Source organism: Plectropomus leopardus, chromosome 22 (genome assembly GCF_008729295.1).
Source record: "Plectropomus leopardus isolate mb chromosome 22, YSFRI_Pleo_2.0, whole genome shotgun sequence".
Classification (NCBI taxonomy): domain Eukaryota; kingdom Metazoa; phylum Chordata; class Actinopteri; order Perciformes; family Serranidae; genus Plectropomus; species Plectropomus leopardus.
In genome coordinates, this window is record NC_056484.1 from 16153195 (window position 1) to 16180973 (window position 27779).

The 27779-nt window shown below is 40.0% G+C and overlaps 3 protein-coding genes across 3 annotated transcripts; 2 read left to right on the forward strand and 1 right to left on the reverse strand.

Annotated features, from left to right (window-relative positions):
- The first annotated feature begins 910 nt into the window (after window positions 1-910).
- On the forward strand, window positions 911-9669 carry zbed4 (zinc finger, BED-type containing 4). Its single transcript, XM_042511020.1, has 2 exons — window positions 911-1046; window positions 4203-9669. Exon 2 carries the CDS (start codon window positions 4397-4399, stop codon window positions 8165-8167), a length of 3771 nt encoding a protein of 1256 aa, XP_042366954.1. The 5' UTR covers window positions 911-1046; window positions 4203-4396; the 3' UTR covers window positions 8168-9669.
- On the reverse strand, window positions 9107-14559 carry alg12 (ALG12 alpha-1,6-mannosyltransferase). Its single transcript, XM_042511022.1, has 9 exons — window positions 14401-14559; window positions 13276-13408; window positions 12738-12911; window positions 12431-12625; window positions 12245-12348; window positions 11905-12128; window positions 11370-11539; window positions 10366-10441; window positions 9107-10047 (listed from the first exon to the last, which is right to left on the reverse strand). Exons 1-9 carry the CDS (start codon window positions 14557-14559, stop codon window positions 9804-9806), a joined length of 1479 nt encoding a protein of 492 aa, XP_042366956.1. The 3' UTR covers window positions 9107-9803.
- A 286-nt stretch (window positions 14560-14845) lies between these two features.
- creld2 (cysteine-rich with EGF-like domains 2) lies at window positions 14846-20871 on the forward strand. The gene is made up of 10 exons (XM_042511023.1): window positions 14846-15206; window positions 15340-15422; window positions 16041-16151; window positions 16922-17013; window positions 17631-17807; window positions 17937-18035; window positions 18595-18678; window positions 18890-18985; window positions 19110-19250; window positions 20508-20871. The coding sequence occupies exons 1-10, from the start codon at window positions 15063-15065 to the stop codon at window positions 20564-20566; spliced, it is 1086 nt and encodes a 361-aa protein (XP_042366957.1). The 5' UTR covers window positions 14846-15062; the 3' UTR covers window positions 20567-20871.
- Window positions 20872-27779: the final 6908 nt, after the last annotated feature.

The window sequence follows — 27779 nt, forward strand, 5'->3', positions numbered from 1 at the left end:
ACCATTTATCACAGCCAGAAACTGAAATATGGTTGATTTTGGTGGAGGGAGTGTCGTGTTTTTTTCACTATGTCACAGGGGGAGGCTCAAAGGAAAATGTCTGAAGCTCTGTGGAGGGTCATTATATAAGAAAATAATAATAATAATTAAAACAAACAACAATAAAACAAAAACTAACAAAACAAATTTGCTGTCACATATTGCCCTATTAAAACATTCAAAATAAGGAAATAAGATTAATAACATAGGCTACAGTACATTTGCATGACAGGCATTTCATAATAGAAAATAAAAAAGGAACATTTTTTGTAAATCAGATTTAAGTCATGTTTTTCTTTTTTTTTGTTAACAAAAAAAAAAAGAAAAACATGACTTAAATCTGATTTACAAAAAATGTTCCTTTTTTATTTTCTATTATGAAATGCCTGTATAAATAAATAAATAAAAAAAATAAATAAATAAATAAAAAAAATAAATAAATAAATAAAAATAAATAAATAAAATGAATGTAGGTCAACCCAAAAAGTCTGACTAAAGGTGCAAAAAATATTAGTTGTCACCCGTCTGGTGACAGCAGGTAGAAAGAGGGTTAAAATGTATCTTATATTTTACAATAAATGAATGAACTGAACAATCCCTGGGCACTATTTACCATAGAAATATAATTATTATTTCTATGTTTATATTATTTAAATGGTTTATACCAATGTAGCCCACAAATTATTCCAAAGAACAAAAAAAAAAAACGGGTTTACTTATTGTGCCATTATGGATTCATTACTTTATACACATATTATTATTATTTCTTTAAAAAACAGGATGTGTAATAATTGCCTTTCCCTACAGTGAAGACCCTTTGCCCGGTGACATCATTAAAACATGTTCCTTCCGTCCGACGCTGTGTGGAGCTGCTCCGGCCGAACGTGAACTGCTAGCAAACCAGGAGACAAAAGCAACAAAGTGAACCCCCCCTCCGGATCAATCAAATGTGTCATATTTAACTGTTTAGGAGCCGAAACCCAGCGATCCCAACGTCACACTTCACAGTAAGTACACCGAGCACATGTACGTGTCCGGGGAGGCTTTAATGTGTCCGGGACGTCGTGGTGAGCGCTGGTCTGATTCGGATCCCGTGTGGTTCGTGTGTTGCCACGGCTGGTTCTGCCTCGCCAGGTTAGCTAGTGTGTCCTGTGTGTGGCCTAGCTGGCAGCTAACCAGCTAGCAGTCGTGCTGTGGTCCGAAATATACCAAACGGGACTACTTCAACGTTTATACTGTAGTTGTAGAAGTTGAATTGTCTCGAATTTTTACGCTACAAATCCATGTGGCACGAGTGTTGAGCCAGTGTGTTGTTTTTGTGTGTTTATTTGCTTTGCGGCTAACCCAGTTAGCACCAGGATAGCCACCGTGGTGTTTACTGATGATGTAGCGTAACTGCCAACAATGTTTAATTAAAACGTTAAATATTAATTGGTGCGACGGCTAGCACACTTCTCATGGTTTTTGGGAGCTGTTGTTTAACGAGGGTGAGCCGAGAGCCGGTGTGTGGGTAACCATTTATAAGTTGGTGTGTTGTGTGAAGATGAAAGCTAGTCAGCGTTGGCTATTTTCTGCTGTCCTCTCGCATCTTCCTGACTAGCACTTAAGCCAAACCCGGAAAAACTGCTCACTTAGGAAATGGCTTACTTGGTTTTTTTTAATGCCTGTTTAAATGGACTTATGAATGAATAATCGTGATAGCTATGGCGACCACACTCATGAGGTTTGATTAAAATGAATGAGCTATTATTTTTCGGGATTATTTATTGCTGTAAGTTCGATCGCAGCTGGGTGATACTTGTGTGAGCTAATGTCCTCAAAGCTTATGTGTCTTTCATGTACACATACTGTATATTGTGCAACGATAATCCTTTTCTCCTGTCTGTATTGTTTGCACATATATGTGAAGGTTAAGTTAAATGTTGATAAAAAAAAGTCTCATTATATTCCCTTACTTATTGTCAGCATGCCCGATCGCGATCGCATTGGTCCGTAGTAACACAATACTGACTGACATGAGGAAAATAAAGGCACAAAGATAAGTTTTAAGTGCAAAGTGAGGCAACGGTTATTCATAACAGACTACTTATGACCTGACCCCCACAGCCCGTGGTGTACCTGCGATCAAGGTACAAAGACAAAACACACAACACAGTCGCCTGGTTACCAGTTTATGAACACCTACCTTAAACTAATACAATCTAGTACAACAGCCCTGCAATAAAAGTATGTTCTTTCTTTTTTTTGTTCGGCAGATATTGATTTAGCTTAATAGTCATTTTGGAAGTTGTAGATTGTGGTGCAATAAAAATGTATTGTATAATACTGAGGAGTGTTTTAAATATTTTGAATTTATCAAACTTTTTTTTTTTAATTTATCAAGGTAGACAAAATATTACAAACAGCTCTTTAGTGTCAGCAAAACAGTATTCTAACCTTCATTTAACCCTTTGAAACCTGGATCTACATCTGTGTGCTATGTTTAGGTGCCTCTGACAAGTTTTAACACCTTTGACCCCTCAGCAACTTAGTTTGATTTCTTTCAAAAAACATGGGGGGAAAGACAACTTGCAGTGTCTATTTACTTACAGGACTATTATATTTTTGAACCTTTTTTACCCAGGTAATTTTCTTGTACTTTTCACAAATTCTTACTAATTTTTGGGTCAGTTCTTCTGAAGTTGGTCTTTGTTGTATTACAGGGCTGTTGCAAGTGGATTAATTTTAGCTATATGGAACTTATGAATTGACATCTTAATATATTTGATGATTGTGATATGACTTTGGCATCTGTCATAATGTTATACATAAAGACTTACCTCCATTATGACCAGGGCTGCAACTAACAACTAATTTAAAAGTCCATTCATCTGTATATTATTTCATCCATTTCAAATTAGTTGTTTGGTTTAGAAAATCACAGAAAATGGTAAATAAAAACGTTGATATTTCTCAAAGCCCAGAGATGGCATCCTCATCGGTCTTATTTTTTCTAAAACCTAAAGATATTAACTTTTACTGCTATAGAGGAGTAAAGACACAAGGAAATATTCAGATTTAAAATACTAAAATGTACCTAAAAAAATATTATTTTTATTTTTTAGTTGAGAACTATTTGATGAATCGATGCATCGTTGCATCTTAACCGTTACAGGATTAACATTTTTACAATGTTGTGCTGATAATGCAGTGGTAGAAATCTAGTCAAGTAAAGATCCGAATGTTATGGCAAAAACAGACGACCGTCTCCACAAATATGAATCATCAAGTTAGTTCTTCCGAAACCAGATACTACTCCCTAGCCGATTTCAGTCATTAGTTCCTCAATGTACGCTAATTAGTGCTATCAGCTGCTGAACTGTGTCAGTGTTTTACAATTGTAACATGGCATTTTCAGTTGTGCATATATTTACTGTATCATAAGGCAGTTATTTAATCAAATGTGATCATCAAAAAGCTACAGCACATATTGATAAAGTCTCCAAACTGAAATTCAAAATTAACAATATAAATATCGTGAATGTTTCTGTGGTAAGAATGATTATTCCAGTACATTGGAAAAGATTTGCATACAGTTTGAAGGAGTGGCAAGAAAGAGAATTACATTTGTAGGGAAGAGTGGCCCACAGGCTTTTAGGATTCAGGAAGCTTACCAAATTGAGCAGTAGTTCTGTGGAAGACGCTAGGAGAGGTCTTCCTGCTTTTGATGGATGATCCTGATTTGCATATGTAAGCTGTGAGCCGGATCCTGGAGAGGCTTGTGAAGGTGGGGGGACCTGAAGGCCAGGTGAAACCTGCACATGTAAATAAGACAGTGTAGCCTCACGACAGCTACTTAATACTGTGATCAGGCAGTGCTTTAATACTTGCAAATTCAAACATTTCAATGTTTCTTGTTACCAAAATCAAAGTGGTCAGAGACAGGTTTTTTAAGAAGCTTGATTTTTAGAGGAGGAGTTGTGATGTTGAATGCACCACACCAGTTGTTGCTGCCAAACCTTACACAAACAGCCTGTTTGACCAGTTTTAGAAAATAAGAATGAAAGCTCAATGCCATGTACAGGACTTCTGTGTAACTGCAGAATGCTTGTATTACCTGTTGTTTTGGAGTCTTGTTATTTCTAAGGAATACATTTTGATATATTTTCTCTCTCTCTTCATAGGCTGTGTGCCGGAGGGTGGGACTACTTCAGTCATAAATGGGGAGGGACAAGCAGGCACCCTGTGTCCCAGACAGCCACGCACTCATCACAACACCTGCTTGAGAGTTGCAGAATCGATGACTACACCTAAAAAAAGTTGACTACATTTGACAACGCAGACCTGACTATTCTACAGAAACCCTTGGGCTGCTGCCATGGATGGGGAGGAAGAGGTGTCACACATGAGTGAGGATATGGTCACTGAACCTAACGGCTCCATAGAAAGTAGAAAAAGAGAGGCAAAAGGGACCTGTCTAAAAATAGAGGGCCAGGATGGCTACGTGTTCAAATCCTACAGCATTAACCCTCATGAGGATGCAAAGTCACCCGCTGGTTCCTCAATAACACTGGATAAAGACTCTCCTCCTTCTCCCCATTTATCTCCTCAGGATGACAAACTGCTGGAGTCAGACAAAGCGAGTGAGGCTGATCCAGCTTCTCCAGCTCTTTCAAACAAATGCCTAAACACTGAAACAGAGGTGAATATGGAGAATGAAAATTATGAAAATGGGAATGAAGAAAGTCAACATATCAAAGAGGAGACAGGGGATGCAAATGGAATGGAGGACGAAACACAGGAAGATGACAGGCTAGGATTCGGTAGCTCCGTTGGCCCTTTTGTGACTAGAGATGTTGATGAGTATAGCAACTTACTTAGTGGATACACAAGCACCCTTTATGATGTTGCCATGGATGCTGTCACACAGAGCCTTCTGTCATCTATGAGGAGTAACACCAACCCCAGGAAAAAATCTCCTGCGTGGAATCATTTCTGCATATCACCACGAGACAGTACCAAAGCAATCTGTTTATACTGCATGAAAGAGTTCAGTCGGGGTAAGAACGAGAAAGACCTCAGTACAAGTTGTTTAATGAGGCACGTGCGAAGGGCTCATCCCACTGTACTTTTACAAGACGGAGCAGACGCACCCTCAAATAATCTGGCAAGCTCCCTCGCCTCATCTTTGATACCTCCATCCCCAAACTCACCAAAAAACGGAGACTTGACAAATAACGTTATTTCTTCTGCCTCAAAGAACACTTCACCGTCCACCTCCTCAGCTGAAAATTCAGATCTGTCATCCAAAGAAGTGTTACCCAAAGTTGAACCAAAACTAGAACTGTACACTGACACAGTTTGCAGCACGCTCTCATCCTCACATTCCAATGACATCAACCTTGAAGACATGTCAGACGGTGGGGCCGAGCGCCTCCCTGGGACCCCAAAAGGCTCGAGTTCCCGCCGGAGATCAGCTGTATGGAAACACTTTTACCTGTCGCCTGCTGACAATTCCAAAGCAGTATGTATCCATTGCATGAATGAGTTCAGTCGGGGTAAGAATGGGAAGGATCTAGGGACGAGCTGTCTTATTCGTCATATGTGGAGGGCCCACAAAGAGGTTGTCATTGAGGAAAATGGACAGGGCAATCACATTCCCCCACCCTACACAAATCCGCCCTCACTACTGTCCCGCACACAACTACAGGATCCACTGGAAATTAAAAAAGAATCACCCCTTCTTCCATCCTCACCAGAAACCATATCCGATGAATTACCCCAAAGCATTGAGGAAAGCATGGATATAAAAGATGATTCTGATGAGGTGATGCATCTCTCAGGGCAGGAATCCTCTCTAAATATCTCCTTCAAAACTCAAGGGGATGATACACCCCTTACTTCCTCACCATGCGACCTCTCTGAGGGCCCCAGTCTCAATCAGGATCATTCAGTTTTCCAGCAGAACAAGAGGATCATGAAACGGGTGAAATCCGAAGTGTGGCACCATTTCATAGTGTCGCCAGTTGACCAGTTAAAAGCACTGTGCCGTTACTGTCCATGCGTCATCAGTCGGGGGAAACGGGGCGACTTTGGTACAAGCTGTCTCATGAGGCATCTGATGAGACGCCACCCAGACGTCCTCAAAAACCAAAAAAGCACAGATGAGAAGGAATCCTCCCCTCATCCATATACCAATCTCACCGCAACGGACGCAGTTTCAACCAAAGAAACTGAGAGCCCTGCCAGTGAGAAAAAGCCACAAACACTGCCCGTTTTCAGTAAAAAGACATCAAAACTGTGGAACCATTTCTCCATTTCGCCTGCTGACCCCACAAAGGTGGTTTGTTTGCACTGTGGCCGCACAATTAGCAGAGGCAAAAAGACTACAAACCTCGGCACAAGCTGTCTCTTCAGGCACATGCAGAGATTTCACGGACATGTTCTTGAAAGTAACAATACTATCTCAGGTGATGTGCCGTCTGCTGAAATTCAAGTCAAACAAGAGCTCATGGACACTTCTGTTTATGAAACGGAACAGAATCGTGAGAGGTTTGATGAACAACACCCAGTTGCCAAAAAAATCACCAAACTTATCGCAGAAATGCTCGCACTGGATCTTCAGCCATCAGCTATGGTAGAGAATGCTGGACTGAACAGACTACTAGAGTACCTCCAGCCTCAGTATTCTCTACCACCTTCTTCTTACTTTACCAGCACTGCCATACCGGACATGTACGAAAAGGTGAAGGGCGTTGTGCTGACCCACCTGAAAGAGGCTGAAGGTGGTGTTGTCCACTTCACAACTAGTATTTGGGTCAGTAGCCAGACAAGGGAATACCTGACCCTTACTGCCCACTGGGCAACGTACGAGTCAAGTGTCAGACCCCAGGGTCAGGACTTTCACTGCTCCGCTCTCCTAAGTGTCTCGCAGATAGACTGTGATCACGATATGCATGACATCCCAAAGCAGCTCGAGTATCTGTGGGACTCTTGGATCACCTCATCAGGGCTAAAAAAGGGGTTCACTGTAACTGATAACAACACCATCAGAAACACCTTGGAGGACCATGGCCATGTCACCATGCAGTGTTTCGGACACACTATAGACCTCATTGTTAGTGAAGCCATAAAGAGCCAGAGAATGGTTCAGAACCTTCTGAGTATTGCACGAAAAATCTGTGAACGCGTGCACCGCTCAGCAAAGGCCAAGGAGAAGCTGGCTGAGCTCCAGAGGGTCCACCAGCTGCCGGAGAACCAACTGATTCAGGACGTTCCTTCCAAATGGAGGACCTCCTTTTTCATGCTGGAGCGGCTGGTGGAACAAAAGAAAGCCATTGACGAGATGTCGATCGAGTGCAATTTCAGGGAAATGATAAGCTGCGATCAGTGGGAGGTGATGCTGTCGGTCTGCAATGCACTGAAACCTTTTGAAGTCGCCTGCAGGGAGATGAGCAACCGCACTGCCACTCTGGGACAAGTGATACCACTCATTCACATCCTCAACAGAAAGATCGACCTGCTGTTTGACGAAACCGTGGGCATAGACAACATGCTCAAGTCTCTAAAGGAAGCCATGGTGAGCAAAATGTCTGCAACTCTGCACGACCCACGGTACACCTGGGCAACCATGCTGGACCCGCGGTACAAGACTTCGTTGTTCACAGAAGAAGAAGCTGAGCGGTGTAAGCAAGATCTCATCCAGGAGCTGGACTTGTCCTCTTCTACCTCAGATGCAGTTAAGCCTCCGCTGCCCAACGGCTGCAATGAGACCCCCGTTTCCTCCAACACTTCCACCCCAAACAAGGACAACCTCTGGTCCCTGATGGCCGACATCCGACAAAAGATAAAACATGAGGAGAAGCCAAAGTCCTCAGAGCTGGCAGTGCTGGAGTACCTTGAGGAAGACATACTTGATCAAAGCTGTGACCCCCTCGACTATTGGAACCTAAAAAAGTTCCTGTGGCCCGATCTTGCCAAAGTAGCCGCCCGATATGTGGGCTGCCCTCCCAGCATCGTCCCAGCAGAGACACTGTTCAGCACAGCAAGCGTCAACTGTGCCCTGAATCAGCCCAGGCCTTTACTGGAAAACATGGAGGGCCTGCTGTTCCTAAAGGTCAACCTCCCTTTGATTTATTTTCATTACTGATTTTTGTTGAGCATTAACTTGAAAACCCCTTATCAAGGACCAAGTTGCATAGCTGTGAAATGGGGGTTTTCTGATGAGCAAAATGTAAAATATTGATTTATACACTGATTGATACTCACTGCAAAGGCCAGATTTGGAGGTTTTTATTTTATTCTGTGTACTACTGTTAAACACTTTGGAGCTGTTGTGATGAAAAGTCTCAGTCAAAAGTGTATCAGGGAGGGAGGGTTTTTCTAGCTGTAGGGGTTGGTGATAATGTGTGTGCTTGTAAATCAATGTTTTTTTGTTTTCTGTGTCTACTCTCTCCTTGTGCCTTATCCAAAACTACTTCAGGTCAAAAATGCTGTAAATATTTTTGTTAAATTGCGCAAAATCACGTCAGGATGCTTTTTTTTTTTGATTATTATGTATAAAAGATAGATGCAGAGTTGTTTTCCAAATGAAAACATGGCCCAAAAATAAATGCTGTGACTGAAAGATGTTTTAAGTTAATGTTATTTAATTTTCATTGTGAATTTGTGGCTCATGGTACTGTCATTTAGAAATAGACTCCTTTTTTTTTTTTACATGCTGAAATGTTTTTAATAAGATCGTGTATAATATTGCTGTATTTTTCAGAATAAGCAGTTTGTTTGGAATATACATTTTGTCTCTTAAGCACAATTTAAGTTTATGTCCAGGGGATTAAATTATGGGTTTATTATTGAGTAAAACAATGTACTGTACATTTTTATATTAAATGACTTCTGAACCTAATTTGATAAATGTTTTAGCATTGAGACTGGAACCATGCAAATTTTGTGGTCATTTTTAAATAAAGGTTTTCCTTATGCAATATTGCTGAGGTTATTCTTTGGTTAGCAATTAAAGATACATTTTAATCTACAGACCGTGGATCTGTGTGCAGGTTTGGTACAAAAGTCCAATTTAGGAATCTGGTTTTCTGGACTCCGTTTCAGCTTTATTCATCTATTAAATCTATCTACAAAATGTACAAATAACAGTCTTGAGGTAAAAAATACAAAGCTATCTGCAAGAAACAGGCCTTTCTAGTATTATTTATGAGAAATATGTTACACATGAGCATGAGAAGAGAAACATTCAGTGTTCCCATCCCATGGTCATGGAAAAACTGGAAAAGTCATTGAATTTCACTATTTTAACAGACCTAGGAAAGTCAGGGAATAGGTTAAAAAAAGGTTGTAAATTGACAGAAAAACTTGTGGAACTTGTTTTCATACTTATGCTGTATATTGTAATTCGGATAGTTTAACACGGGTCCTTGAAAGTTAAAGAAATTTCACAATCTTGTTTCACAGGCCTGGAAAGTCATGGAATTGAATTTGGAGTTTGTGGAAAAAGTCAGATTTTGGTTGGGTTTTTTTTTTTATTTTTGTCTATGAAAATGTGTGGGAACCCTGAACATTTTAAACATCAGAAAATATATGACAGTTCAACACAACCTATTTATCACGCATGTCAGCTGTTGACCTGCAGTGGAATGACATGATAGATCTGTTTTTCTTTTCATACCAATATCGCTCCAATCTGTCCCGTTATAACCTTCAAGGTTACTGTTTTTGTTCACCTTTGGTCTTTTTTTGGTCATTAAGAAAAGATGTAATTCCTAAAAAAGTCACTGTCTTTGTTGCCCATTTGCTGTCTTTCTCTCCATGAGCACAGTTTTTCTCTCTAATCGCACACTGACCGGCGGGAAGTGGAACATGTTCAAGGCGATGTTGCTGTAACCTTCGATGAAGGCCAAAGGCTGATGAGAGTCCTTGAGTAGCTTTATCTTGGTGACATTCGCCTCCATCAGTAGGTGTGAGTACCTTTTGATGTCAGGACTTGTGAGGCTCAGGTCCTCACGTTTGTCGTATCTGTTAAAAAAAAAAAAAAAAAAAAAAAAAAAAGTGATTGCATTACAAAAATGATAATCGGTAATTCTAATGTAAACATTTGGAGATTAGAGGAACAGTTTTTTAGTTTTGGATTGAAGTTTTGATTGTTCATTGTGTTGGCTATTGTTAAAAAGAAAAAAATATCACTAGACACGTCTAATGTTGAGTGAAATGTGTTTCTTGTAATACCAATTAAAAAGTCTATACACTAGAAAGTAATTGCAATACAAAATTGATAATACTGGGAACATTATTTTGTACAAATTTCACTTTAAAACAATTTTAAAAAATAGTCACCTCCAGTTTCTGTTCTGCTCCAAAAAGCGAGATACTCCAGTTTCAGCAGCGTAGGTGTCAATATGAACAGAAACATCTGAGGGGACAAAAGCATTATGTGAAAATGTGTTCTCCTTCAACGCATAAATTCAGTGATTATGTTAGTATGCAGTGTTTGGTATGACTACTTTAAAAGTAAAAGCAAAGATTCCTTTGTCTTATCCACAGTTAATACAGATTATCGTACATGTGCACATAAAAATTAACCGAGATACTTGAACATGAAAAACGAATAAAATTGAAAAGCAATCAAAGAAATAGCCCCGAGCTTACATACTACAGGCACAAATGAGTTTTTTCCACATTTTATATAAGTGCCTCTCTTTTAAGACAATAACTTATTTGGTTAAATTGTCCATATTCTGAAAGAAGAACATGAGACGCTTAGTCTGCAAAAAAAATGTTTTTAAAATCATGTCCCTCCATCTCTTCCTATTGCATCTAACGACATTTGCTAGAATGAACCATACAGACAGATACATACAGTCTCACACAGCTACAAATGATGTTGATCGCTCCTTGCACTTCAGTCAATTGTCAACCTCAGCAGTACTGATCAAATATGAATCAATTTTGTCACTGCATTGCCTATTTCTCCCCTCAAATGATTTCAGAAATATTTTAGTGGACTGTTAAGCTGTAAAATGAGAACCTGGCTGCCATGTAGGATACAGTAGACTGGAATACCAAGTACCACTCACCAGTCAGACCAACTGTCTCATTTTAATTTGATTGACAGTAACATTACAGTCTCCTCAGCTCTGATTGGTTGTTTTCATTCACATACAGTTAGGCCATTAGAAGCAATACAAAACAATAGAGTAGGCAGAGGAGTATGTTTTTTTTTTCTCATTTGGTGCTGAGTGAATATAGTTACAGTTTCAGCAAATATGAAAATAGTATTTCCGTAAAGGTGGCAAGAATTAAACTCCCTGCCAATAAAATGTGCTGAAAGTGATTCCAACCTGCTGTGACGGGCAACAGTCTGTGTAGCTCCTGCATCCCTCGGCCGCCTGGGTAATTGTGGTGTGAAACGTAGAGACTAATGCTAGAGTATGCAGCGTTGGTCAACAGTTGGCCGATCACAACTGCAGAGCCGAGTTTGTACATCCAAGATTTCTGGTAGTTGCACAAACTAAAACACACAAAAAGAAGAGTGAGCAAAAGTTTTTGCAGTGTATGAAATGACACAAGTCTTTAATTTCTTTCTTAAGGTGGTACTGATATCAACATCTGGAAAATAGCTGCTTTGTGTCTATTATAAGAAAGAGAAATAATCCGCCGCCCAAGTCCAACATACAGAGTGTTTCAGTTGGTTATGCATCCCAAAATGCTACTTTAGCATCTCAACTTTCTCATCTTCCTAACATTTTCTGCACTGTATGGCTCAAATCTGGCTTATGAAGCAACAAGGGTGTCTGGTTTGTATTGAAATCCATGAGACATAAGTTAAGTGTCAATTTTTAGCTAAGTGTTTTCACCATGTATGTTTCGACTTACATGAAAGAACACCCTCGGGCAGCCACCAAGCTGAGCACAGGAAATGTGTATATGATGAAGCGCAGCTCCTTGTGGGGCAGCAGCGAGTAGATGAGGATGAAGCCTACGGTTGGTAGCAGCAGAAGCCTCATTCGCCTGTCAAGGAGGCCGACGGGGACGAAGAGCAGCGTGCAGCCCAGGGCACGGGGCACAGCGGAGTAAAAGTACCACAGAAAGGGAGAGGTTTACTAGGGAGAAGAGAGTCAAGGAGAACTGCAGAGGGGAGATCCATGATAACCTTCAGTGGCAGTAAATCAACAAAAAGTTAAGTGGGATTGTACTTGAGTAAATGAAAGGATATTCCCCAGTCGGAACTTTTGTTGAGAATAGTGTTGTACCACAAAACCTGACCCTCAGGCCACAAAAGCTTCCTCCAAAAGAAGGTGTCAACGGCTACCGTCAGGGCTGTAAAAGACGCAAGGATATCAAAACCTGTCTGGACAATTTGTTTATTGAGCATGTGCTTTTCAGTACATTTACTACTCACCCAGCGACAGGATCCCAGCAGGAACGGCAGAGTAAAGCAGCTGCAGCAGCCCCAGCCTCCTGCTCAACAGTGATATCAGTAACATGAGACCCAGGAAGATGCAGAGCTCTGACCGGAACACGATGATGACTAATGCAGAGAGGCTGATGAAGCGGCCGTATCTCTGAGCCATCCAAGATGTGAATGCAACCAGAACTGGGAAAAAAAATATCATCATGTGAATTTACTTACTAGTTTAGGGAAACAAAAGTACAAGCATAACCCACAGTCTCTTTTTTTTATGATGATTATTACTTGTGTGTCTTACCTATTGGCAGAGCAAAGACATTAGGGAGCGTCCTGGTGCTGTAGAACATGAGGTGAAACTGTGAAGCACACGTCAGACAGAAGAGGCTTGCAACTGTGGAGCCAAACTGCCTCCTCACCTCCTTCTGCATGTGCCACAGTGATCCGACGACACACGCTCCAAGTGAAGCTCGGACTGCACACAACACATCGACAGAAAGCCTTTGTTCAAACTGTTAATCGAGGAAACATTTTTAGGCCTGCGACTACTAATTATTTATTATCCATTCATTTGTTGTTTATTTTCTCTATTAATCGTTTTATCAATAATATGTCAGAAAACAGTGAAACATGCGAAGACAATGTCTTCAAGTATGATGTTTTAGCTGACCAGCAGTCCAGAAATCCAAAGCTCTACAGTTTATAATCATGTGGCAAAAAAGCACCCAAATTCTCACATTTAAGAAGCATAAAACTATATCAAAACAGTTGCAGCTCTGACTATTTGTAACATAGGGGCCAACTGGAAAATACCAGTTAGTGAGATTTTAGTGATTTACCTATCAGCTGTGAGTAGAACTTCGGTGCGTCCAACAGAGAGGACAGGAACACGGCGGGGCTGCAGAGCACGGAGAGGAACAGAGGGCCGAGGAAAGTCCGTGGCACCACGCCAGGGAACTCATGATGGTCATACTGAAAGACAACGAAGGCTCTGGTTTCAACAACACTCATACTGTCAGAGTATAACAGAGAACAATTTCTTTTTTTTTTCATTTTTGACCTTGGAAACAGAGGTTAACAAAACCTTGTCATGCCAAGATTTATTTAGTAACAGATCTGGATCTGGATATCATTGCTATCACAGGCTTTTCATTAGCAGCTGGAGTTTGCCAAATTGTCATGGAAGCGTAGATGTTAAAATGAATATTTTTCAACTCCATCATCAAAAGCTCAAAAACAGCTAATAATAATCTCATCTAATCTAAAGCTAATGACGGATCTGGAGTTTAGATTGTTTTGTCAGCTGTTTTCTCAATTATTAAATCCGAATTGTGTACATAAATATGATCTAAACCTACATCATTCAGAGAACAAATACAACACATATTATTTTACAGTTATTGCTGCTATTGAAATGAAACTGACAAACAGTTTCATTGTATTTTATTATACAATGACAATAAATTATCTATCTATTTCCACAACTTGACTAAATAAGCAAAAGTAACATTTTGTTTTAAATATTAAATGTAAATTTTTTCGCCCATATGATAATGATAAACCACACTTTTTTTTGATGGCAGTCAGATTAAGTTTTATAGTTCAGCAGGAACAATTCAGAATTCAGTTCTGTGACTACACAATGCCTCTGTAAACAGTAAAATTTTACTTTTTTATTTTTTAAAATCTTACTTATGGCTTTGTGTCGCATAAATTATGTACTATTTTAAAAAACAACAACAACAACAATTTAATGTACCCTCTTTAAGGCTGTTATGGTTTTTAATTTCGAACAAAAGCTATAAATATTTAAAATATATACATATCACTATGTTAATGCAAGCCTGTATAGTCTGTTTAACGTACTCACAAACGTTTGCGTTAGAGATGAATTTTGAATTCACTGGTGCTGTGCAGTTACCTTGTTAGCACACCTATCACCTGCATGTTTAACACCTGCCTACCTTGTCAAAGTTGAGTCTGTGATACAGAATATCGTGCGCCGCTTGTAAATTAAAGCTCTCCTCGACTTTGGTGAACGGACAAATTAATAAATGCAAAAGAGCCACTGCTATTAACAAAAACAGCAGTGGCAGCCCTAAAACATTCCTCTTTTCAGCCATGACAGCTGACAGACTGTATCACTTCCGGTCCAGACAGGAAGCAAACGATACGTGTTTTTTTTAATTGCTAAAAATATTTTTCTATTGATGGGATAGAGATATAGTTTGCTCTAAAACGTCACTCAGAAGGAAAAAAATAATTATTTTAAATATTACCTCTATAATTCCCGAATTTTCCACGTGGGGAAGGAGCTTTTTGTCCCGCGCGTGGCGGCTTGTGATTGGTTGTTTATATAATTGACAGGCAGTCCGAGCAAATCAGCGCGAGCCACAATTCGACTGAGAGGCTGACGCGGAAATCTAAACCCGCAGCGTTTTTTTTTTCCAACAACCGGCATGTAAATACTACTTTGTTGCGCTTTGCATAGATAACGCTAACTTTGATTTAATGTTAGGAACAGCTCATTTAGATGTGTCCCAACCTAGCAGCGCCTTAACAGTAGTTGAAAGCTCGCTTCAGCGTGTGTCCTGATATGAAAGTCTGCCTGAATTGACCGTCTGAGATGCTGTCCACCGGTCCAGAGCTGCGGCTGCTGCGGCTATTGTTGTGTATAACTGTTGTTTTACTTTTTCAAGTCTCTGAAGCCAAGAGGGATTTAAAAAGCGCCTGTTCTACGTGCCAGGGAATTACTGATAACTTCAGCAAGGTAAAATGACATTCCTAATCCTTCTGTGTGTTGTGTCATTACTTTGAATGATTCATGCTTCCTTAAATTGAGTAAAATGCCTGAAAAGTCTGCCCCGTTTGTCTGTATTAACACACTTTTTTGTGTATTTTAGGGCTATGACAGAACGGCAAACCAAAATTTTGGTGGAGGCAACACAGCCTGGGAGGAGAGAAAACTGTCAAAATATGAGACAAGGTGAGACAGTGCAACCTGTCCTGTCCAGGTCACCCTGCCCCAGGGACCGGTCATCAGAGCCGAGTTTACTTTGCACCAGAGCTGCCTGCTGTTGTACTCACAAGAAGCTTATCTTCTAGATAAGCAGGATGCATTTGTATATAGGCAAACCTTTAAACTGTAACATTTGGCAGGCGTTTTTTATTTGGCACTCTCGCAAGACCTACCACAACTTTGTTTTCCTGCGTTTACACAAATATATGCAACAAACACTATTTTACACCTATTTTATCACACAGTCGACGTAAAAGTATATAAAACTTCTATCCAATCATTAAATTTTTGGCAAGTATATGGATGAGGAAAGGTTGTGTAAAGGGTGTTCCTATTTATTTTGTAACACTGTGGGATATTTGGATTGTAATAAACCTGGGATTGTTATTTGCTTATGTAATTAGGTGGCAAGCAGTCTGGGGATGGTTATTGAAATAATATATGAGTTAAAAGAAAAAAGTGAGAAGGGGGTAGGGATATATACGTTTTACTTCTAGCTACTCCTTTTCAGACACTGTATTTTTGTTTGTTTTTAATATGTTTTAATTTTGGGTTCATTCATTCATTTCTTTGCTTTCTTTACAGTGAGATCCGTCTGATGGAGATCATAGAGGGGCTGTGTGAGAGCAGCAGCTTCGAGTGTAACCGCATGTTAGAGGAGCACGAAGACCATTTTGAGACTTGGTGGTTCAAGAGGTGGGTATTTTTATTACAAAAATAATTATTTGTTTGTCATATTTGTTGAAACTATCAATGTGTCCTTACAGTAGTACATTAGACAGATAATCTGTGAAAAAAATCATTTTTCTCTGGATCCTCACAGTGCTCCAAGTGGCATTTGCAAAAATCCACCGTTCTGAATGAAAATAACCTAATATTGGCGCCATGACAAGGAAAGCAAAAGCAGGCTTTTCATCAGTGGTCTTCTTCTGTTTTTTGTCTTTGCTGTGTACGATGTTGTTGCAACTTAGTGTGTGCAAGAGCTGTTTTTTTGGGGGCGTTTTTCTTTAGTCAATGTGCCGGTTTAAGGATAGAGGGATGGCGTATGCTGTAAAACCCTCTGAGGCAAATTGTGATTTGTGATAGTGGGCTTTATAAATAAGATTGAATTGACTGATATGATTTAGAGACTCGTCCTGGCTCTGATCGGTTGTTTCAGTCATGCACATGCCATTATGAACATTTTTAAAGATGATCTGCCTCATGTACTACTGTCAGGATATAGTGACACAAGAAAAGTTACTTTTCTGAAAGTTACCTCCCGTATCTTCAGTGCAAATATTGTCAAACTTTCATGCCGGCATGGTGAGCAACAGTGGACAAGTTGGTTGGCTCTCAACTGCCTATTTAACAAATCTAGGAGATAACACAGCTTGTGTGAAATAAATGACCTGCAATGTCATTTGCGTATTAAAGGACTGTTTCACACCTCACCTCTTCCTGTTTTGTTTCCTGTTGCAACGCAGGAAAACCAAACATCCTGATCTGCATAAATGGTTCTGCATTGAAACCATCAAAGTGTGCTGTCCAAAGGGAACTTTTGGACCAGACTGCAATGGTGAGGAAATGCCTTTTATTAAAGGTCCCATATTGTCCTCATTTTCAGCTTTATACTTGTTCTTTTTTTGGTTTCTACTAGCACATGTTGACATGTTTTAATGTTTTAAAAAAACACTAGTTTTTCTCATACGCCTGAATACACCTGTATTCACCGTCTGTCTAGCACCTGTCTCTCTAAGACCACCTCCTGAAAAAGCCCAGTCGATAATATGTCAGCCTTTTTCGGTCTTTCACATCTGCATTTTTGGCATCTTTGCACTGTCATTGCATTCTGGAAATGACTAACATCTCTGCAGCAACACTTGTTACCTTTTTACATTGTGTACTTGTGACATCACAACTGCATGGAAGTCCTAACGGCTCGTTTAAAGACTCAGTTTCTGAATAACGGCTGTGTGCATTTCTCTGCTGGTTGAGTGTTTTGATACTTCAACAGCATTTCTATAGCACCTAGAACTGCTTCAAAATAAAAAAGACATGTAAATTTGACTTTTTACAATATGGGACCTTAAGCACAGGACTGCGTTTAGTGTGTTGCAAAAAAATTATGTATTTCAGCCTGTTGCACTGGCGCTGATGTTAAAAGTTAATTATTTTCTAATTTTATTTTTGAAGCCTGTGTGGGGGGTTCGGAAACACCCTGTCATGGAAACGGACATTGTGATGGTGACGGGACTCGCGGAGGGAATGGAAAGTGCAGCTGCGACCACGGATACAAAGGGGAGTTCTGCCTAGACTGCATCGACGGCTACTTCAACGAAGTGAGGAACGACACCTTCTCTCTTTGCACAGGTACACGTCAACAAAAAAAACCAAACTGAACAAGCAGCTGCTGTTGCACCACCAGTCGTTTTTCAGTGACATGTCTATACATAGTAAATGTGCTGTGATTGTGAATGCAAGCTTTACCTCCTTTTGCAGAATGCCACTCCTCCTGTAAAACCTGCACTGGAGCGAGCAATCAGGACTGTGATGAGTGCAAAGAAGGCTGGGAGGAGGACGACCAGGAAGCTTGTGTTGGTACGAAGACAAGTAGAAAATCTTCCGTGGTTCCCACAGTCATGAAATTACTGAAAAAGTAATGAAATGAGAAAAAACTGTTTTACAGGCCTGGAAATGGTTTGGAATTAACAGAATGTTTTGGAAAAGTTTCGAATATAACTTGTTTTGGCCATTGCGTGTTTATAAAAATCCCAAAACATCATCAGTGGTAAGCATAATACATTGTATTACTAATTTTGAATCTAGTTTTGCGCAGATTGTCCGTTGAATAGATCTTCATTCTTTCTTTTTATCTCCCAAAAAAGGCCTCAATGTTTTGTGAAGTGCTTATTTGTGTCTGTGGCAATAGCACTGCTAGCAGCTTGGGAAGTGTGTGTTTACAGGAATAACCATTTTAAACTACTTGAATAAAATAATTGAAATGGGGTAAAATATAATGAAAAAGTTTTGGAAGTTTTGAAAATCCACTGGTAGAAATGTGTGGGAACTCTGATCTTCATGTAGTATACAATTTAAAAAAAGGACGTTCTGTGTACCCCGCTGTCTACCTCACCGCTGTCTGTTTCATGTGTTACAGATGTAAACGAGTGCTCTAAAGATCCTTCTCCGTGTAATGAAGATAAATACTGCCTTAACTCAGAAGGCTCCTACTCCTGCAAGGGTAATTACAATATGCGGACACAGCAGTAGCTCCTGTGTAATAATAAAATGCTAGTGTTATGTGTATTTCTGGGGAGAAATGATTTATCCCAAACATTTCCATGATATCTTTCAAATGCCATCATGATAATTTCACAAATTTGCATCTGTCAAACAGGAAACTGTGATATTAATCTAATAGAAAGAGTTTTTTGTGTATTTGTCCTTCGCAGCCTGTGACAAAGTGTGCTCCGGCTGCACCGGGGCCGGGCCTGATAACTGCAAGGCTTGTGCCAGCGGGTATCAAGACACAGAGGGCACCTGCACAGGTATGATGCAAATAATTCAAAGGTTTTTCATTATTATTCGCATCTTTGGCTGTCGAAAGCTTTTCGTGTGAGAAATCTTAGCTTCTGTCAGGTTGCTGCATCAGCGTTGTATCGTGTTTTTCAGATGTCGATGAGTGTTCTCAGCCAGAGCCAGTATGCACTGAGGAGCATGAAGAGTGTGTCAACACTAAAGGCAGCCATGTGTGCATCTGCTCGAGTGGCTACGAGAAGCAGGATGGGGAGTGCGTCCAAACGCAACAGCCAGGTGAGGATTAGTGCTGGTCAAAACTGTCACTACATCACAGAGTACTACATGAGACAAATGATTTGCAAAAAAAAAAACATCATACTCCTCTGGCTCCTCGTAGTGCTGCTAATGGCATTTGCATGAATCCACCACATGTGAACGAAAACAACCAAATGGAGCCGAGGAGCCCAGCGCAGCTTTCAATCACGTCAGTCACCGCTGGAGAACCGCGGTCAGACTGTAGCGAAGAGAGGCAGCGAAGATCAAATATGAATCAAGATTCTGTCATTGCATCTGACCTAAAATGTTTTCAGAAACACATTTTAGAGTCCTGCTCAGCTGTAAAATGAGCCTGTGACCTGGCCGCCATGTTGGAGACAGATGAACCAAAACCAAGCACCATGATATGGGTTTATCTTAAAAAAAAAATATATATATATATATTAAATAGCATGAGCTCCATATTTTATACACTCGTCCTATAAATCACTGAAAAAGAAGACACAATAGCAAACGGAACAAAAGACAACCTGTATCTCGTAGTGCTTCCTTTGAGGAAACTAACCCTCTATGATAGAAGCATCTGGAAGTCAACGTGTAAAAGACACTGATGGTCCAATCAACAGTCTCTGGCTTCAAGACGCCCTTCACTTTATACAACTGCTGAAGTTTAACAAGTTGTAGCACCAGTAATCTTACGGCACAGCTTGACACTTTTTTTCCAGTTTGTTCTTATTTTTAAAGCCGACTGCCAGACCAGCGAATCATAGAAGAAAGAAAGAACCAACTATTGAAGAAAAATAAAACCTTTTCAAACTTCTTTAAAAAGAACAACCGTTGATTTGCCTTTTAACATATATCGTCTCCATCTGCATCACATTTAAGCTTCTCATTTAGGACAGTGCCCAAATACTTACATTACTGCATTTCTACCACTGACTCACCCTGAATCAAACACGAAACAGGAGCAGGGGGAAGAAGCCTCCTCCGAACAGAGACTGGTCACACCAGTTCACAAATTCATCAAGGACTGGGCCGTGATCTTGCTTCACACCCTGCAGAAGACTCATGATCAAATCTTGATACATGATTGCTCTGGCAATCATGTGTCCAACAAACAAATTAAGCCCATGAAACAAGTTGACATCAAAAGTTAGCTGCTATGAAATTTGCTGCTGGTGCTTAGCTGTTAGTATTCTGTAACTGTCACAATAATCTTAGCATATTAAAAGTTAATATATTATTATTGTTTACTCGTGCTTCCATTCTCACCAGAAAAAGAAGAAGAGTCCGAAGCATCTGAGACGACCACAAATCCACACAGGGAGCTTTGACGTACAAACTGGGATCAGCGGGAGCAAATTAGAGAGATCCGTTGGAACTTCTGCACATCTGAAGCCGCCCATTTTTAAATACACGCACTTAATGTCCCAGCTGCACTTACTACCAACAAAAGCTGGCAAGACGGTGTTTTCCAGCGGCGGATCATGGATTAAAGAGACTTTTTATGCTCTCAGTATGCTGGTTTTTGTTGCTTTTCTCTCATGTGCTCAAACTACCACTTGTTGTCTTTATTTGTTGTATGGTTTTAAAATCTAAGGTGTTTGAATAAAAGTGAATCATGTTGAATTTAAGATAATTCCATGTCTAAAAAATGTGTTTTCTTTTTTTTTTATTCTTGAGGAGCAAATGTTGATTTAAATTACAGGGTACCCACACATTGTTATGGACAATATTTCAAAACTTTGACATGACTTTTCATGGACCCCATTTTTTTTTCTTGGCCCCTTTGCCTGGCTTTTTTCCAAACCTGTAAGATTCAAAGTCTATCAAATCAGAATTTCAGTATCCCACATGAAGTGTTCAATTTGTAAAAAAATCCTATTTCTGTTTTTTCAGTTTCGGGCTGTGATAAATGGTGTCATTTTGGTGACTTTTTTAAGAAACCATGCCTTTCAAAAATGTAAGAAAAATGACAACAAAAAATGCCCAAAATACCAAACTTAAAAAAAAAAAAAAAACATGCCTCTCAAACCAATTTTCTAAAAATAAAAATAACTTTAAAAAAATCAAATTGTTGTTAAAGATTTCTAGGGGAAAATTACAAATTCAAAGTTGTTGTTTTTTTAAAATCAAAACAGAAAAGAAAAAGAAACAAAAAAAAACATTTTCTTTAGAAATTGGTGTTAAAAAAAATACAAATTCCAGCCATTTAAGGCTTTATTCTCCTCCCGCAAGCCAAAAGTGCTTGATAAATGATTTTGGATGCCTAGTAAGTTTACATAAAGGGACAGACGGAATGAGGGGAGAAAATGAGGAAACTTTGGTGATGAACAAAACATGACCATGGATGCATATTTAAGCTACAGAAAACATATTCACAGTTATGTTTCATTACTTATTACTTACTTATTTCATACTTACAATTATTTGTAGCAGTTGCATGACTTTTCCAGGCCTGGAAAATGTGACTGTAAAATTCCATGACTTTTCCAGGTTTTTCATGAGCATGGGAACCCTGAAATTAGCAGGTGGATTTTAGATTTTGTTGCAGTGATCAAAGATGACCACTTGATGGCAGTCTAGACTTATAAAATATGGACGCTGTGTCCTGTGTACAGAGGAGTGCCCTCTTTGATTGATCTGGTATGGAGTGGAAAGTGTGTCTCACTGTGTTGACTCGTCTCTTATAATAATGTCTTATCACCAATTTGATGCACAGTCTTATTTGAGTGTGTTTTATGACAGGGAATCATACTGTTTACTCTATTTCTCGTGTATTTCTGTAATATATATCTTAAATCTTGCAGAATTTCCACACATTAATTCACAGATATTCTACGTGGCCTGGACTTCACAAAACCCGTTCTATCACCGACTTGAAAGTCTGCAGCCCCGTCACCACTCAGGTGTTAGGAAGCTTTCTGGAAAGACCTTCCTGTGGCCCCATTTGGATCAAAGCATATTTTTCTAACCCAAGTCTCACCTTGCAGTAAGGCTTCCCGGCTTCCTGCGGGATGATGTCAGCTGTTTGGACTCGACAGGCTTGCCAAGGTGGAGGAGCAGCAGCCAGTTGAGACCTGTCAGAGCTGGTGGTGAGAAAGCAGAGACACATTCATACCACAGACTCCCCTTCCAGCCACCCCTACACTTTTCACCCCTGGATGTTAAACTCCACTCTATGGAAAAGTTTTATCAGGGAGGATGGGAAAAGGATCTTTCACAGATGTGAAGTGTTAGCAATCTGCTGGTGAAGACATAAAACACAAGATTAACAATCTTGACATAATCTAGGCCCTATAAACCCCCCCCACACACACACACTCTTTTTTTCTGTCACAAATATAGAATATGTGCAGAAGATATGTGCAAAAGTGTACTTTTATCAGCATTTGGTTGACAGCGTCAGTTTTGGGAAGGTGGTTACTTTTGAAATGTAAATGAGTGGGAACCAGTCGGATGCCAACCAGCAAGTTGGCATCCCACTGGTTCCCTCGTCAAAAACCTTATGGGATTTTGGAATCGCCAGAAGCAAAAAGCTATTGTTAGGCTATATACATACCTACAACACGGTCTTACGACTCAAACGGCACAACTGCAAACACTGTAAAAACCTGTTAAAACAAGATCGAAAAATACTATAAACAGATCAATCTACAGGTTAGAATGTGACTCTGTAAAGCTGTAAAGGCGGACAAGTGGGTTTAATGAGTTTCTGTGTCCAGTGTGATGACGTCTAACGTCCCCAACAAAGAGACTTGACTTTAAGACAAGGGAATCAGAAGTGCTAATGGACTTCCACGTTTTAGTACTCATTACTTCACCACTCTATTAGGTTACAGATTACTAGTTACCCTGTTAAAACTTATAAAGTTACATAACTATTTTAATTACTTCATCAAAGTATTGTAACTTATTGCATTTGATTACCTTTTCTAACAGTTGATTTAAACAGGGCAATAAAGCTGAAAAGACCTAAAAACATATGAAATGTTTTTGCAATGTTGGCCAGCGCAAAAACACCAAAAAAAAGGTAAATGGCCCTGTCTGGAGCCAGTGATTGGTTTGTCCAATCCGGGCTACTGTAGACACAACAAGGCGGACTCTGTGGAAGAGGACCCGCTCTGAATGATTCTTAGTTTCTGGTGATTTAACACTATTAAAAACATAGTTATGAATATCATATACCACTTCTGCCAATATAGCTATCCCCCTCAGTCCAACATATCGGACCTTTAAAGCACCAATGTAACAAGTGCAGGAAACAAATCAACAGTGATACAGCGGAAAAACCAAAAAAGTTCCCATGTCACTTGTAAATATGTGAATTATCAGTGGCTCGAGGGATAAAGTGTTTGTCTTTATGAGACAAGGTGAGGACCCAAACAACGGAAAAAGCAAGAGAGAGCATTAGCATGAGTCAGCATACTGACTAATGCATGACTCAGTGTACCTACTCCCATCCAGGTGAATTTAGCCTTTTCTGGAGCGGTGATAGAGAAGAGAAGTGTTTGATATGAGTCTTTATCCTTGAAAACAAGTTGACTCTCCACTTTCACAATCTCGGTGGCAGAATCAGCTCAAGCAGGAGAGTTTGTGATCATGTCGCAGCAGGCTGATGCTGAGTGACTGGGTACCATGAGTAATCACTACACATTCACCTGGCTTTTTTTCTGCACTTGAAAGGGCTGGTGATTCAACCTGGAGTGAAGATAATATACTCCACCCGACTTATCTGCCTCAACCACAAAGTGGGGCTGCAACAGAGTTTCATCTCAGGATTTAGTCGGTCTGTGTGCCCTGTTTGTTTTTTAGAGTCAGGTATTTTTTTGTTTGCATTTTTTAAGTAGTAAGTGAGGGTCAAAGTTAAAGGAAAATTCTTACATTTATTTATGTCAGTGTGACGTCACAAATTCTTTGGGCTCTTAAGCTGGACAGATGTTAAATTTTGTTAGGAAATACAGTCCCATTTTTGGTATTTTAAATGTCTAACGATGTTAACATTTGACTCTGAACAACCCAAACACTCTCAGCACTGACGAAATGAAACACAAACTTTAAGTTAGAGATAGTCAATGAGCAGCTAGGTCCTCAGGATCTCTCTTAAAGCTTTCACTATATTGAACTTGTGACCTCTCTGAGACAGACAGCTCTTCTAACCACAGGGTTTGCCTGCTGTTGAAATTAGAGTATTGTTTATTTCACATGCTGTCCTCCCTTTTTTCGTGCAGCGTAGTGAAGCTTTGGTCGGATTCCATAAAGCGCACACGGAGAAGTGGAGAGTGCTTGTGTGTCTGCACATGCACAGCAGAGCGTCGTGTGCACGAATACTCTGTGGTTGGAGGGGCACCCTGCTCTTTTCTCTTGACTTTGTGGTGGTTTTCTCGTGCCAGTAAATCTCAGCTGTGGAGCACATGGTCCGGCTGTAGTGGGGTGACTACAAGGACACTGACAGGGTTACTGAGGAAACTCGGGAGCATGCAGAGCAAGAAAATGACACTGAGCTGATAGACCCATAATCTGCTGCTTTTTATTCTGGCAGGTCAGGGCACCCCACTCTCTACTGCCTGGCATCGAACTGGGGCCGACTCTCCTCCTCATCCTCATTCATCGGCGGTTAACTCTTAGAGCTGCTGTTTCCCAAACCTATCTTTAGACAACAATCCTCTTTGTTCCATTATAAGGCGGTGGGACCGAGATAATCACAGTGCTGAGGTACACTGAGGGAAACTGCATGCTAAACTAGAAGCCAGATGTGGCACCATGTGCTTTTGTTCAGCTGTCAGTGGCCTGCCCCGCCTCTGATGTCAGGCACTCCTTAAACTTGCTGCCCTCTCTGATGCGGTTGTGTCTGCCTTCCTTTTGCCCAGCTGGACGCTCAACCGCCAAAGATTAAGCCAGACAAATTGGAAACTCTGCCGAGTGGAACTCAAATATAGATTCTCAAGGTGCTGTTTGGGAAATTTCCCTTTCAGTGCACCGTGAAGGAGGTGAATGAACTGACACCAATACTCCTGCTTCAAGATGTTTTTTAAGGGACAGACTTTGGCGGGAAGTAAAAGCATTAGAGAACAGAGGAGCATCTGGGGCTGCATGTGTAGCTGCCGCCGCCTGCCTGAGGTTAAGGAGGGGAAATTGGAAATTTGTGTTGTGTGCGAAAGGGATATAATGCACTGACTTACAGTCTATGTGACCCCTGAAACACAGATGAACCCCAAATGCTGGTTTCTTTGCTTATCTAGTTTGGATACGAGGTTAAAAATATGAACATATGCACTTTTATATCTGCGGATGAACTGAAATACAAGTCCACGCAATAGCATAGTCATATCTCTTTATCTTTATACTAACCATTTTCGAGTTTTATCGTGGCTATATCGTTCGAATAGGTGACACTGCGGTTTACTTAAATAATATATCCAGTCATTGTCTTTGCGTGACAGACTGTTGCTCACTTTAACTGCTTTGTTAGTGATTTCAAGAGCATCTACAAAGTTCCAACCAAGTATTGACCAATGATGTTTAAGCAGCAGGTTAACAGTCTGTGTTTAGAGCGAAAGAGGTGGAATACGCTGACCGAAATGCAATCTCAGAACTGTCATGGCAAACACAACCCTGGTCACTTGATACTGTTACTCTATCAAAATACTTGTCTGAGGACAGTGGTTCTGAACTAGTCCAGCCACTGCGTCCAGTTTTCTCCTTCGTCACACATAAGAGAAACACACATAAGGGAAATTACTACATATAATATATAATTTGGTCTTAAAACAGAATGAAATGAAACATATTTCAAGATTAAATTGCAATTTCTTAGGATTTGGGCACACTGGGGGCTTAGCCCAAAAAATTGCCACTTTTATTTAAAAAAAAAAANCTGAGGACAGTGGTTCTGAACTAGTCCAGCCACTGCGTCCAGTTTTCTCCTTCGTCACACATAAGAGAAACACACATAAGGGAAATTACTACATATAATATATAATTTGGTCTTAAAACAGAATGAAATGAAACATATTTCAAGATTAAATTGCAATTTCTTAGGATTTGGGCACACTGGGGGCTTAGCCCAAAAAATTGCCACTTTTATTTAAAAAAAAAAAAAAAAATATATATATATATATATATATATATATATACCTTTACAAAACCTTTTTTCCTTAAAAATTTGGGTAAAATTTCAAATTTTGGTGATTTTCTTTTCTTTAAAAAAATTAGTCATTTTTTTTCTTTCCCTCTCTTTCTTCTTTTTTTTTTGTCAATTTCCTTTTCCTATAACATATTCAGTCAGTTGCAATCCATTCAAAATGGGCGCCTCACTTCTGAATTGTGACCCACCTACTGGGAACAACTAGTCTCGGCTCTCCGTGGCTTGGCTGCCTGTGCTTATATTACTCGACAGTGAGCATTCAGCTGCAAGGCTAAAGGTGAGGGATATATGTAGGCCTACCTGTTGCCTCGCTGTCCTGGCCCTGAGCCATTGCTCTCTGCTGTTTAACGTTGCTTTACTTCAGCACTCTGTTGACTGTTCACTTGTTAACATTAAAACACATGGAGAACAATGGAAAACAAAACTTGATGGGGAAAGGTGGAAACTCCACTGTCCATTTTCCTCACAGCACTTAGAAAACATATCCTCTCAACTGGGGCCTCGCACCTGGTCTCAATCCTCTGTCTTAATTACTTCTGCCCGCCTCTTTTCAGCTCACACAGGCTCTGCTCTCAGGTAAGCCCAACCCTGACAGCCACACAGGACAGCCAATGGGGGGACAGTGTGTAATGACACAACCCATCAGCGACAGTCTGATATAAATTTAGCTTTATATTAGCTTTCCAAATGTATCTGCAATCATATGCAGATATCTGTCTATAGATATTAACAAAAAATTCCCTCTAGAAGCGTATTGTCACAAAGCAGAAAAACCATATTGGTACCAATATTGGAGTGAACCAACCTTTGAGACAGTGGGCCAGAAAACCAAAACAAAGAGCTGAAAGAAGCTATAATGCTTTAAATGGGAGGATAATTCTGTTTCTGTCACTACGAGAGATGCTTTTCACTTTACACATAGGTTATGCATAAAATGTTAGTAGAAAAGTACTGATTAGTGCTAAGATGAATTCTAAAAGTTAAATGTGGTTGAAGGGTGTCTTTTGCATCAAATTATTGTAGTGCTCACATGTTGCCTGATTGCAAATCTCTCTCTGGAGTCCAAGCACCAAACCCTTTCTCTCAAATCTTAATCGTCATGTGATTTTTATGCGTATACCTGCCATTAAAAAATTATATTAATTCACCCCATTTTCATTCTGAAGTCATCAAATACCACTGCTTTTGTAATGATTTCAGCGTAATATCCCAAAGCCAAAAGCCACCTCTCATGGCTGTATGATACGCCGCTGGACAGTGTCAACTGACAACGCAGCCGGACAGAACCATTTGCAGTGTTATAATAAGCCACCACTGAAACAATGCCGTAACGACATCGTATATGGAGAACGAAGACCCCTATAGAGCAGGTAGGAGGGTCTGTTGATGAACAAAGCGGG